This window comes from Vitis riparia, chromosome 13, assembly GCF_004353265.1.
Source record: "Vitis riparia cultivar Riparia Gloire de Montpellier isolate 1030 chromosome 13, EGFV_Vit.rip_1.0, whole genome shotgun sequence".
In the NCBI taxonomy this organism is placed as follows: domain Eukaryota; kingdom Viridiplantae; phylum Streptophyta; class Magnoliopsida; order Vitales; family Vitaceae; genus Vitis; species Vitis riparia.
In genome coordinates, this window is record NC_048443.1 from 6151566 (window position 1) to 6165742 (window position 14177).

Genomic DNA, 14177 nt, shown 5'->3' on the forward strand with positions numbered 1-14177 from the left:
TGTTCTACAAAAATTATTTTTCAAAACTGATTTTGAAAACACTTCCCCAACAACGCCTATGTTTTTGTTTTCTTTTTTTTGCATATTTAAAATATAAAAAACAAGTTAAAAACATTTTATATTTCCATACTTTTGTTCTACAAAAATTATTTTTCAAAACTGATTTTGAAAACACTTCCCCAACAACGCCTATGTTTTTGTTTTCTTTTTTTTGCTTACCTTCTAGCACTTACTACATATACTGCATGTACTTCGTTGCACTCTTTCCTTGTGAACACTTCTAATATACAAGTAAAGGGTCCAGTGCGGCTGCTAACATCGGGAGTCATAGCCATCATCGACAGGCTGCGATACAGTGGGAATTCAACGAGAGAATAATTCTCTTAACATTTTTTTTCTTTCCTTGGTAGTTTCTGCAAGCCAAACATAGCCTAAATCCATGATCATGTTTTAAGCATAACCAGCCCAAAAAGGGGCAGTAGCACTGAAAATCTCTATCTAAAACTTGTATGGTATTCATCGTTCTCTACTTCAAAAAATGAAATCATATGTTTGAAAGATCACTTCCATTTTTGATACCAGAGAGGCCCATTTAAGTTCAAATGCACATAGCCTTGCGTCCAAGGGGTCCCTACCATTCCAATTATTCACATAAATAGTACAAGAGCTACAAAATTGGTGACTCCAAAGCAGTAGTTTGAGTTGAGAAAGTCCCCTGAATTGCATCAATATATGATACATCAGTTAGAACAGAGTTCCCTCATCTGTGTGGCAGGGGAAATGAACTTCCTCTTCACATTTCATTATCGATGATATCACGCATCATCTGTATTGGGATGAGCCCTTCAGTTCGGATTGCATTCTTAGTTGGATCTGGACTGATGAAATATAATGTTGGCAGTCCTCGAACCTGTCCCAAAAAGATCTCAAATGGGTTATAGCATGTGCCTGGAAACTCAAACTCAACCAGATATGTCAGGAACATAAGCTTTTAGATGGGTCCTTGTATTTTAAGCAACATATTCATCTAGACTAAGCCAAAATGACTGAGTTTGGCATAGCTGCCATTACATCAACCAGTTTAATGAGTTTAACTAAAATGCGAACAGACACTGAGTTTTCAGTCCAGAATTCTAGTGCAAACAATTGCAAAAAGAGAGGAAGAGGAGTAAGAATATGAAGAACTTTACTTGCATATCGCGTGCAAACTCGTACTCATCATCTGTGTCAACCTTGATAATCAATGCATTGCTCTCATATTCCACAGCAAGCTGAAACGGGAACATTCTAATTTAGTGGGTTATCATTTATCACTGAGATTGCAAATTTCAGCAACATGATCAACTAAAAACTACAGTTTATCTGAAACGCTTGAAAATTTTTATGGCTTCCTTTTTCTTGAGAAATGTTTAATGGTTTAATAGCATCTTATGTCCACTTCAATGTCACAAATGTTAGAAGATACAAAGTGCATATGGTAAACAAGATGACAGAGACTGGTTCAAGAGTTGTACAGAACAAAGAGAAATTACAGTGGGAAAGAAGGGGATATTCCGCCAAACAGCAGAGTATTCAATCTGGATGGAGCTTTACCACCCAAATTGAAGGGTTTCCTCATGTTGACTCAAATTAAGCCACAGTCTCCACTCTGGTGGTGCTTTTCTGTTTATTCCTTTAAGTCTCAGCCTTGTGACCATACTCCCCCGAAACCCAAAGAAAGTCTCACTGCCAAGAGAAGAGTCTGACTTCCCAAAAGTATAGAGATTTCTCTCACATGAAAAATATAAAATGAAAATTTCTATAATCTCCAAAAGTGAAACCTCTTGACTCTTAAGTGAAGCCACCAGAGAATATCTAGGAAATTCATCCAATTGGCATCCACCACAAGTTGGCTAAAGCAAGAACAGAGAGAGAGAGAGAGAGAGAGAGAGAGAGAGAGAGAGAGATCAGGGATGGCCTTGTTTTAGGCCTATTAAAAAGATAGGATTTAGGCTATGCACTGTCCTGCAGTAATTCCCCATGTTTTGAAAGAATTAGGCTCCATTGATTTAGATGAAAAGTTTCCGACACATACTGCATTGGAAGATTTAGTTTTTTTTTGGGCATAGTCAACTTCAACCAAATTCATAGAAACATTCTTATATAACATGTTTATTGCATTAATTAACTTGAAACCCAACTTTTTTGCATCAATGATCAAAATAATGATATTAAGTAATCAACAAAAACATCAGCCATTCATATGCATAAAAATATCAACAAAAATATACTATAGGAAGTTTTTTTGTGCAAATTTATTACCAACACAAGAATATTTGAAATGAAACTTTAGGAATTGTTCATACAAATGATAAACATTATTTCAAGTAAATATTATTAAAAGATTGCACCCATGACAAGTGTGTTTAATTGACCTGTATAAGTTATATACTAATACCAGACTATATATTTGAACAACAAAGTATCATACAGTGTTCATTTCTTGAAGTACAATGACTTATACATAGCATAGGAAGAGATGAAAAAAGTCAGCCAATACTCACTGCATAGCATAGGAAGAGATGAAAAAAAAGAGGCCAGCCAATACTCACCAGTACCACATGGAAAGAAATTATGAATATTGGGAGAAATGATGGAGATTATAGAGATATATTTTGGAAATTTTGTGAACTTTTCCCCAGCAAAACTGTTGAGTGAGAAATTATGAAAATATCTCAAAACACCATTACGATGTTGCCAAATGTCAGCAATATTTTGGCAAAAAGTGTCTCAGCCAGGATTTATACTGTGAAACCCTCAATGTTCATTAATATTGGTATATATCATCAATATTATCCATACCTTGGTCCTGGCTGAGCATGACTTGGGGGGCAAAATACAAAAACCTTAATCAACATGACATCTTCCATTGTTTTTGTTACAATCTACATCCACTGAATTTGGTCAAATCCATCATACACTTCAAATTAACAACATGATCAAGCTAACGGCACAAATAGTTGATGCTGCACCACTAAGTTAGGGTTGTCATAACATAGTTGATCAATATCCTATTAATCATTCAACAATAGCTTTCAACTCCCCCAAGTTGATCTTAGGACCTTCAGAAATTGAGAGAAACCATAAGAGCAATAATTGTAGACTAGTGAATGAGCATTCCTTTTGGGCGGACATAGTTCCTCTCAAATAGAAGAACTTCAACTAAATCTCTTATGGGCCATGAATTCCTTAAAAATATAATTCGTACTAACAAGGTCATCTGTACAAAATCAACACATAACAACTGGATGAGACTGGTAGGTACATTTGTAGCCCAATTTGTGAGCCTACCACTTATCTTCAAGCCATTTTGCATCATAAAGGCCTCTTTCCATCTATCCAGATGATATTTACACAATCAGCACCCAAATGATCCAACTTGTAACACTTGTTAGTGTTGATTTTACAACTGCTCTTAGATAGAAGCATCAGAACAAAATAGCTTCCCTTTCTGGAATAATTTTAGATTATTTAGACAGACTTCTTCACCAAGGCCAATGGTTCAGGTATCCCAGTGTTATTCAGTTGTGGCAATTCTACAATAAACTGTCAAATACCCATGATTGGAAGGTTAAACAGAGATCTAACAACAGCAGGAGAGAGATTCATGACCCAATCTCCTTCATAAAAGCACTTGGATTGGAACCTTTCTTTCTGTTAGAGCATGACGTAGATAGGCTGGCTTCTTTACCTTGATACTCAAGCCAACAGGTCATATGTCAACATCTAGCTTCCCTCAATTGGGACTTATTTGCACAATCACTACCACTGTCTTGGTTCATACTTGAAAGTGCAAGATTAGACAGTGAATTTAGCAACGTTGGGTTGGATTCCTCAATTTGACCTTTATAAGGTTGTTGGATTGCTGTCTCAGAAATAGTCAGCATCTAAGCACTAATTCCTTGTTATTCTAATTGATGGCATAATTATGCTTCAAATAATCATAAAGAACTCTCAATCTTTTAGTGAATGTTTTCCCAAAATGACATGGAATCTCTCCTTGGGAGAAAGAAATCAGCACAAAGCTACAGATTACAGAACACACCATCTGAATAACTTCACAAGAAACAATGTATTGAACATTGGTTGATTGCATCTGGCATACTGGTTTGTGAGCTAACATAATAATCCCAGATGTCAAACTGTCCTCAAGATACTCACCAATTACAATATTAAGGCTTTGCCCAAAATATTGAATCTTGTGCAAAACTCTGATTTGGCCATATTATGCTGTTGGTTCTTTATCTTCAGAATTTCCATATTTTTCTACAAAGGGGTGAGATGTGTAATAGAGAGGATGGAAGAGGGAAAGGAAATAACATTCAGTTTAAAGAGGGCATTGACATAGATACAATCGGAAGTGAATTTATCATCATTGGTGAAATAAGAGTGGGTGATTTCAGAGATAGGAGAAGAGAAAGGCATGAAGCAAGGCAAATGCACAGGGAGGAGGACATAGTTGAAATAGAAGGGGGTCAATTGGGTACCAACACATATGCATAACAGATGGAACTAAAGCCAAGTATAAAAGGAAATGGTGTGATGCAAAAATGGTGCTCAAAGAAGAGGAGAAATATGGGTGGAAATCTAGAACCTTGAAAAAGGGGAGGGGTTGGAACTATCCGATACAAAAAGGATACTAAAAAAAGGATAATCAATAAAATCCTACAGAGAAGCATATTCCCTCCCCAACAAGGCTCTAGATCATTCCATAAGAGACCAAATAAGGATCTCTTTTCAGGTTATGGTCATTGAACCTTACCCATTGAAGACCCTTCTTTTCTTTCATGCCACACACGCCAAAACAAACAAAGAGGAGCCACACTTCACAACCTCCCCCATCTTTTGTCTTTGCCCTTCAAGTTCCAAACTAGAAGGAGCTCCTTCGCAGAAGCTGGAAACATCCACTGTAGCCTAAAGATTGCTAACAGCATATCCCACAACTTTCTGGTTCTGTTACAATGGATAAGAATGTGGTTTTTTAATTCCTCACTGACTTTATAAAGACTGCATCCATTGGTGATCAACCATCCTCTCCTTAGGGAATATTAATGATTAGGATCTTCCCCCATGCGGCCTTATGGCCTATATTGTATACTCCGTGTGTATGTTGTTGTGCCTTTGTGCTAGCGCTTTTTAATATATTCTATCTTTTACTTATAAAAAAAAAAAAAGGATCTTCCCCCATGTAGCCTCCCAAGCAAAACAACAAAATCTTAAAGGGCCATAAGCGCCCCAGATTTCTTTGGAAGAAAGAGGGCTTGATTATGATAATGTCGGGAGTTATAGAAATATTTCATTTGGAAGTCCTTTTCTCCTCCCTCCAATGTAAACTATTCTCCCCTGATTCTTGCACTCTCATCTTGTGGATGAGACACCTATTTCTCCATTGCCCTTTTGTTTACAAGCTATGACTAAGGCTTTCTATTTTATTTTTTTTGTTACAGGTATATGATGAAGGCTTTTTTTGTAATTGATCAGGATATTTTGGATAGTTATAAGGATATTTATAGAATGTTAATTATTCCTTTAAGGGATTGGCCAAGGAGAGGAGCAAAATAATTTGGAGGTGTTGTGTTCTTGCCATGATTTGTATATCATGGTGGGAGCAAGAAGCAAGGGTTTTTTAGGAAAAGATTAGATCCTTAAAAGAGTTGTGAGATAAAGTCCAGTTTCTAAGCTCTCTTTTAGTGTCTGTCACCAAGGAGTTTCTTGGCATTCCTGACTTTCATCTCTTTAGATTAGAAAGTTGCTTGCATGGGTGATCAGGGACAAGAGAATTGTTGTCTTAGATCTTCTCTCTTTGATCATTTCAAACTGAATTTGGCAGCTGCACTTTATGGTGTCCGAGTGAGCTGGACACTTTTTTTTTTATAAGTAAAAGCAATTGTATTAAGAAAGCTTGATGTACACCTGAAAGTATACACAATGTATACAAGGCAACAAGGCCAAAAAGAAAAGGAATAGTAAAAAACCACCGCCTTACTTATGTCCCAACCAATCAATGAAATCGAAAATGCCCTAACCCAGTCCGAAAACATGTAAAAAAAAAACTGTAAAATAGCTTGATCTGCTAATTCAGTATCTTCAAAAACTCTTCTATTTCTCTCCTTCCATAAGGTCCAAAATATACATAAAGGAACTGCATTCCAAGCCTTTTTTCTTTTCTTTCCAACAAAGGAGCCGTTCCAACTAAGAATTCCTTGATAGAATTAGGCATAACCCACTGAACACCAAAAGAGCAAAAATAGGGTGCGAAATCATAGTTGCTTTGGGACAGTGAATAAGCACATGATTTGTTGATTCTTCTTCTTTACACAAAAAACACTTGCTTGGTAAAACCCAACCCCTCCTTTTTAGTTGATCCATAGTTAGAATTCTTCCCCAAATAGCCTCCCAAGCAAAAAAGTTAACTCTCTTCAAAACCTAAGGATTCCAAACTAAGCTTGGAGGGAACTCTCTACCATTGCAAGGAACTAGGTTAGAGTAGAAAGACTTAACAGTAAAGAAGCCTTCCTTTGAAACCCGCTAAGATGTGATATCCTCATGTCCTTACTAAGCGCTTGACCATGCAACCTTCCGAAAAAAGCTTCCACCTCTTCCATCTCCCAATCATTGTTAGGTCTTGTGAATACAGGGTTCCAATAACCCGATTCCCCAGACTGACCCCACAACTGAGCTACCCAAGCATCTCTAGAAGAGGCAAGAGATTATGTTGCGGATGAGAGATGGTGTGGATCTTTTCCAAAGTAGCTGCTCTTGGGATGTGTATGGATGCTGAACCTTTGGCTCTCTGGGAAGGTTTAAGGAACTTCAATTAGCAGGGGACTCCCCGGTTATTATTTTCTGAACTTCTTACAGAAGAAAAAGTCTTAGTGGCTTATTACAGAATGAGAAGATTTACACCCTTTTAGGAGACAAAATGTCTCTTTCTATTTAGATTATCTAGATTGACTAACCAGGTGGTGATATTCGGCCAAAAATGGTGCTAGATACTAGAGGTCTCTATTGGAGACAGCTACTCTCGACAACTTTCTAAGAATTATTTTGATCTTGCAGGTCACAGATAGCTTTTTGTATCTTTGGCTTTTCCAATTTGTTGCAGTTTGAAGGATAACTTTCTTGTTATCTTTACAAGAAAAAATGTTTGATCCCTTATAAAGCCACCTCAGTTTGGGATGGGGTGGAAGAGAAAGTGAGAAGAAGACTAGCGCGATGGAAACGGCAATATATATCAAAAGGGGGGAGAATCACTCTCATAAGAAGCGTTTTGGCTAGCATGCCAATTTATCACATGTCTTTGTTTCGAATGCCTAAGTCAGTGGCTAGGAGATTAGATAAAGTTCAAAGAGATTCCTTTGGGGAGGGGGAAGTATGGAAAGGAAAGCTCATCTAATCAAGTGGGAGGCGATTTGTGAGGATAAGAGCAAAGGAGGACTAGGCTTAAGGAAGCTAGTGCTCTTGAACAAAGCTTTGCTTGGTAAATGGATTTGGAGATTTGCTTATGATAAAGATGATCTTTGGAAGCAAGTGATAACAGCGAAATATGGGCAAGAGGGTCATGGTTGGAGAGCAAAGAGGGCTTATGGGGCTTTTGGCGTGGGGGTGTGGAAGGAAATATGGAAGGAAACCGATTGGTGTTGGGATAACATGGAGTTCATAGTTGGCAAGGGAAGCAAAATCAATTTTTGGACTGATGTGTGGTGTAAGGGTACAAGGCTGTCCCAAAATTTCCCCCATTTATTTGCTATGGCTGCTCATAGGAATGCGACGGTGGAGGAGATGTGGGATCAGAATTTTGGTCAAGGGGGGTGGAATCTAAGATTTTTGAGGGACTTTAATGATTGGGAGATGGATATGATAGGGAACTTGTTGCATGTTCTGAGGGATTACAAGCCTTCTATGGAGGAAGATGCAGTCTGTTGGAAGGGAGGAAGGAATGGCAAATTTAGGGTCAAAGAAGCCTATAGATTGGTGGCAAGACCCAATGATTTTGTCTTTCCTTCTAGATGCATTTGGGTGGATTCAGTTCCAACCAAGGTCTCATTCTATGCTTGGGAGGCTACTTGGGGGAGGGTGCTCACTCTTGATAGACTTCAGAAAAGAGGATGGCAGCTTCCCAATCGTTGCTTTCTATGTGGTTGTGAAGAAGAAACTGTAAATCACATTCTTATTCATTGTATAGTGGTCAGAGTTCTGTGGCATATTGTTCTTGGGTTATCAGGTGTGCAGTGGGTCTTTCCAGAAACTGTAAAGGAGGTCTTAACTAGCTGGAGGGGCCCTTTTGTGGGAAAGAAAAGGAAGAAGATATGGAAATCCATTCCGTTGTGTATTTTTTGGACGGTCTAGAAGGAAAGAAATAGGCTAGCTTTTAGGGGGGGAATGTTAGATATACAAAAGCTTAAGAATTCTTTTGTTTGTAGTCTGTGGAGTTAGGCTAGATTGTATATTGGTGAGGAGCGTATGTCCCTTATAGGGTTTTTGGAATGGTTGGCGTCCAACTAAGGGGGTGGTGAGCCTTGTTGTTTTTTTTGGTTTTGAGAGGGGTTGTTGCTTTGTATACCCCCTGTATACTTGTAACTTTCTGCCTCTTTATTAATATATCTTGCTTTACTTATCAAAAAAAAAAAGGTAGAGAGACCACACTGACTTCCAAGACAAGGCAGACAAAATTAAATAAATAAATAAATAAAATGTATGGAATAATTTAGGAATTAGGAGATTCCATCTAGCTGGCATGACTACAAGTGGCAAAAAGAAAAGGACAAAAAAGGGCCACATCTAGGGCAATGTATGGCTTGGGTTAGCCTCTGTCCTGCATCATTACACCTCCTATCTCTCAACAAGACTGCATCATAATGGTGCATGCCTCATCTAAAACCTAGGGTCCACCTCTGTCAAAACAAAAGGAGCTGCAGAATCATTGATTAGGCAGAGAGTTTCCAATAAGTCATACAACCAATCATGTGTTTGGTCAGCTTTTCAAGAAAACATGTACAAAGGCTCTGCTTGCTAAACCAGGAAGAAATGTGTTAATGCTGATGAATGACACTGGGCATCATTGTGATTACAAGTTGCTATGCTAACTTCTGGTTAATGAGGCTGGGTATCATTATGACTAGGGTATCATTGTGATTACAAGTTGCTAAGCTAACTTCTGGATGATGAGGCAGGGTATCATTATGACTAGGGTATTATTGTGATTACAAGTTGCTAAGCTAACTTGACGAATTTGCATAGCATGAGATAAGTAAAGCTCATGAGAGCCTGCTGCTTAGATAATGCCACCCCAAAGACAAAAGAGAATCACTTCCTTTCCTTTCATTTGGAGTAAGTCTAGAATTGTCACCAAGTATCAATATTTTAGTGCTGCAAGGGTTCCAAGACCATTTCTAGGATCCACTTCTCTCAAACATCAAATGGAGCCTAGTTTAAACTTCATAACCTCGATGAGGGAAAAGTGGGTTCTAGAGGTTCAGAAATACTAGCAGAGTGTTTGATACTTTGTTGATAACAAATTCCGTACTTCTCCAAGATGATAAAAATGACTTCCTTTTATCTATTTTTGACAGAATGTTTTCAAAGTAATAAACCAGCATTCCACGCCTTATTCATCTCAGATTATGCACAAACTTCAACAATATAGTAGATCAAGATAACAATCATAATGGTTAAAACCCCATCAAAGAGCCAAAAGCGGCGATACTGTACAAGGTTTTATCTTTTGCTAAGCTTAATGAAGCCTGAAAGTGCATTCCTCTTAACTAATTGGAACCCATCAGCTCAATATGCCAACAACATAAATTCAACTTATGATTGAACAATTTTCAACCCAGAATTGAAGCATCACAGTTTTCAACTGTAGAACAGTATAACAAGCTTCAAATGACATATTTCAAAGACTCCAAATTTCTGTTCAAAGTTCAACAAAGCCTCATGAGCAAACTACTTAGAGTCAACTCCACAACATAGAAATTGGCATTAAGGATAACTCTTATCCAATCATACCTATCCCATATTCCTAGCTATTTTCTCTCCCTATTCAAGATCCCCTCTTCAATGGTCAGAAAAATTGAGAAATGGCAAAAGGATTTTCTTTGGTCAAGAGTTGGGAAGAGCAAAAGAGATCATCTTATCAACTAGGATTTAGTGTGTAAGTCTACATGGAAGGGAGTTTGGGGTTTAGGAAGATCTCCCTAAGGAATTGCACTCTATTAAGGAAATGACTGTGGAGGTTTCTTAGTGAAAGTTTTGCTCTGTGGCATCAGGTCATTCTAAGCATTTATGGGACACATATAAATGGGTGGGATGCCAACACTATAGTTAGGTGGCCACATCATTGCTCATGGAAGGTCGTAGCACAAGTTTCTCAGGATTCTACCAGGTACACTCAGTTTGTGGTAGGAGATAGAGCGAAAATCCGTTTTTAGGAAGACTTATGATGGGGGGGATCAACCTTTAGATTCTCAATTCCCAAGTCTATTTAGAATTATTATAGTTAAAAACCTTCCTATCTATCTCATCAATTTTTGGGTCTTGTTATTCTTTCTCTTGGAACTTTAATTTCCGTTGTAAAGTCTTTGATTTTGAGATAGAAGATCTAGAAAGAATAATATCCTCTCTTACTCATTTCCACTTATCTCCATCCACTCCACATGCGAGAGTTTGGTCTTTATCTTCTTCAGGTTTATTTACAATAAAGTCTTTCTTTGTAGCCTTGTCCAATCATTCTGATCTAGTTCCTTTCCTCTCTTCTAATTTTGTTTGAAATATCAACTTCTTCTTAAGCTTAAGTCTTTTGCTTGGTTGGTGGCACACAAGAAGGCAAAACACCAATGACATGCTACAACTAAGAAGATCTTACAAATCCCTTAGTTTTGATGTTTGTATGTTGTGTATGGAGCGTGGAGAATTGATAGATCATTTTTTTTTCTACATTGTTCATTGACTTTGGGGTTGTGGCACAGATAGTTTAGATTGACTAAGTTAGATTGGGTTCCTCCTATGAGTATTTGTGGCATGATGACCACTGCATATAAGGGATTGGAAGCTCCAGTAGAGGCTTGGCACTACAAAAAACTGCTTGTTTCGCTTCGATTTGGGTTGTATGACAAGAAAGATATGTAAGGATTTTTTAGGATAAGGCAAGGACTTCAAAGATTCTTTGGGATACCATTCATTTCCTTGATTCCTTTTGGGCCTTTTGCACCACAACTTGTAAAGGCATTCCCCTTAATGTGGTTCAATTTGATTGGTTGTCGATGTGTAGGTCTAAAGGAGTAGGCTAGCAAGAAGAGGTTGTTTTGTGTACTTTTCATATGATGTATGGGTTTACTTAGTATTTTAGAGGTTCCATTTATTTAGTTCTTTGTTTTTGGAAGGATTTCTCATCTTTCTTTTGTACTTTTTAAATCTTTATTTAATACATTACATTGTTGTTTCTCATATAATATATATATATATACTGGCATCAAGTCGAGATTATTTCAAACTTTCCTTGCTAAGGTTTGTTGTAATTGATATCTATGATGAACCAGAAGCTAGTTTTGTGTTCCTTAGTAACATCAAAGCCTTTAAATTTAATATGTTGACACTTCCTTTCAAAATTTGGAGAGAATTTCCATAGCACTCAGATTGAAAAGTATATTCAAGGAGTGGTACAACTCCAGAATCTTCCTATTTCTCCCTCTTTTTCACATCCAGAAGAGAAAGATTTGTTAATCCTTGCTCCTACACAACCATATCAGAATTCAAGCAGCTTCTATTAGTCAGTTTACCTCCGTCCAATTTCAACACCAGAGGAAGGATCCTGAATTCTACATCTTCTTAACAAGCGTCATTGTGTTAAGCATTTTCATCATATTTTCTATAAATGGGTTTTACTTGTCTCTTGAAAAGAGACCCAAATCAATTTCAAATCTTTCAAAATGTAAAAGATCATCTAAGACACACTACAAAAGAAATGAATAAACTCTATCACACTCCTATTTCAACTTGTACGAACTAATATTTGATTGATGATGCACAAGGATGACTAAAATTTCAATCATAGCATAGAAATGAAATCTAGAATGGCCAAAAATCAAAATAGAAACTAAGCATACCATTTCAAGTTCTTGAGCCATTAAAATACAGGGGCCACACCAAGTTGCATAGAAATCGATAATAAGGGGTACAGTTCTTTCTTCCTTTACCAGCTCTTGAACCTCTTTGGCTGACATCTTCTTCTGCAAGACCAGAATAGACACCCAAATATTCGAATTTCAGAAAGAGCCAATGACAGCTATGAGAGAAGTAATGGCCACTAGACCAGCAACCCATGTCTTCACAAGTTCTTTTTCCCTGTTTGGTTGCCCAGGAAATTGAAGAAAAAAAAAAAAGAAAGAAAGAAAGAAAAAAAGAAAGAAAGAAAGGAAAATTCAAAAATGGGATTTTTTTTGGCTTTTTCTGCTTTTCAAAAATGAGAAATCTGAAACCCAATTCTTTTCTTCTCCACTTTCTCACAAACCAAAAGGAGCATCTATGTAACCAAATCAAACCAACAAAATAACACAAAACAACACCCAAAAAATGGTACAATAAACAAAATCAATAATAGGCATGCTTGGTTATTTGAGGGCATACCACAAGATAGTCTTCTCTAACATACTTTCCCTTAGGGGGCGTGCAAAGCAACTTTCTTGGAGGTCGAAGTGAAAAGGGTCTGGTGTTGGTGGTGGAAAAAAGCAAGCTGGGTTGATGGGTCATGGGGGAGTGTGAGAAGCAAAGGTGAGATGGTGGACTTTGGAATGGGATCATGGGGGGGACGCTGGTGATGGTGCTATGAGGCAGTCTTGTAGCAGTGTACATCATAGCCATCTCTAGAGATGGAGATAGACGGAGATGACTACTACTTGGTCTGTTGGGCAGCGTCGTGTAATTTAGGAGATAGGCCTGGACAAGTCGTCTGTTTGGCTGCAAGGAAAATCCATCTCCTGTCAGGGACATTAGGCTGTGTTTGGTAACTAAAATGGCTCTTCTTGAAAATGAAAAAATATTAATGTAAGCAAAAAAATTTCAAAACGGTTTTAAAAAATATTACCTGAAATTTTTTGTAGAAAATATGAAATTTACTAAATTTGTTTTTTGAAAAATGAGCATTTTAATAATAGAAAATAATACAAAAAAATTGACAATATATTTCACATAGAAAATGGGAGTCATTTCTTAAAATAGAGAAAGTGAAAGTAATGTAAACTATGGTTTGTAGGATGTAGAAAAATATATTCATTGAACAAAAGCTTCATATTATTTTTTGAAATACCCAAAATCCATATTAATTGTTTCACCAATGAATTCTTAATCCCAATAATGAATAGAACTACAAAATTTGGATGAAATTTAAAAGAAAACCTTCTTGCAAATTGTCCCGCCGACTTTTGTCACAAAGAGAGTAAGAGTGAGATAAAGGCAGTTTCTAAATTCAATTGTCAAAAATTGATCTCCTATCTCTCATTTTATTGGATTGGATCGAGTCAATCCCATTTGGGCACCCAAACCCAAACCCAATTCTAATAATATTTTTATAAAAATTGATATTTTTAGAGAATATGAAATATTATTTTTATTATAGAAAACCATTTCTTATATCCTAGTATTCATTTTAGCACACTAATAATAAATTCATAAATTTGGTATTGTTGTAGTTTTGAGAAAAAATCTTTTTTAGTTCTTTTAAAAGAAGAATTAAGTGTGAACTAGACCATTTAAGCATTTGATTTATTATAATTTAAAAATATTATGAGTTTCAAAAATAAGATGAGAATGATCAAATATCTTGACCATATTTCTTCTTTATTTCCTATTTCTTTTTCTTTTCTTTTTTGTTTCCTTCATTTCCTTCTCTTTCCCTTGATTTTCTTACTCAAAATTAAAAATAAAAAAAATAAAAAATAAATAAATACAAAACAAAACATAAAAACAAGGTGGGTAATGAGACCCAACGATAAGAAAAAGAAGGATGCTCAAACAAATGATACTGAAAATATTAAGAATATAATTGACTTCCCACTTTTCTCTCCACAATTCCCTACTTAACATATTCTCTCGTTACCATTAATTTTCTGATTTGATTTTCAAATTTTCATACTTTGTTTTTG

The 14177-nt window shown here is 36.6% G+C and overlaps 1 protein-coding gene across 1 annotated transcript; it reads right to left on the bottom strand.

Moving 5' to 3' along the window:
- Nucleotides 1–493: 493 nt before the first annotated feature.
- On the bottom strand, nucleotides 494–12948 carry LOC117927498 (thioredoxin-like protein CITRX, chloroplastic). The gene is made up of 4 exons (XM_034847013.1): nucleotides 12664–12948; nucleotides 12144–12266; nucleotides 1191–1271; nucleotides 494–910 (listed from the first exon to the last, which is right to left on the bottom strand). Exons 1-4 carry the CDS (start codon nucleotides 12895–12897, stop codon nucleotides 794–796), a joined length of 555 nt encoding a protein of 184 aa, XP_034702904.1. The 5' UTR covers nucleotides 12898–12948; the 3' UTR covers nucleotides 494–793.
- Between the last annotated feature and the right edge of the window lie 1229 nt (nucleotides 12949–14177).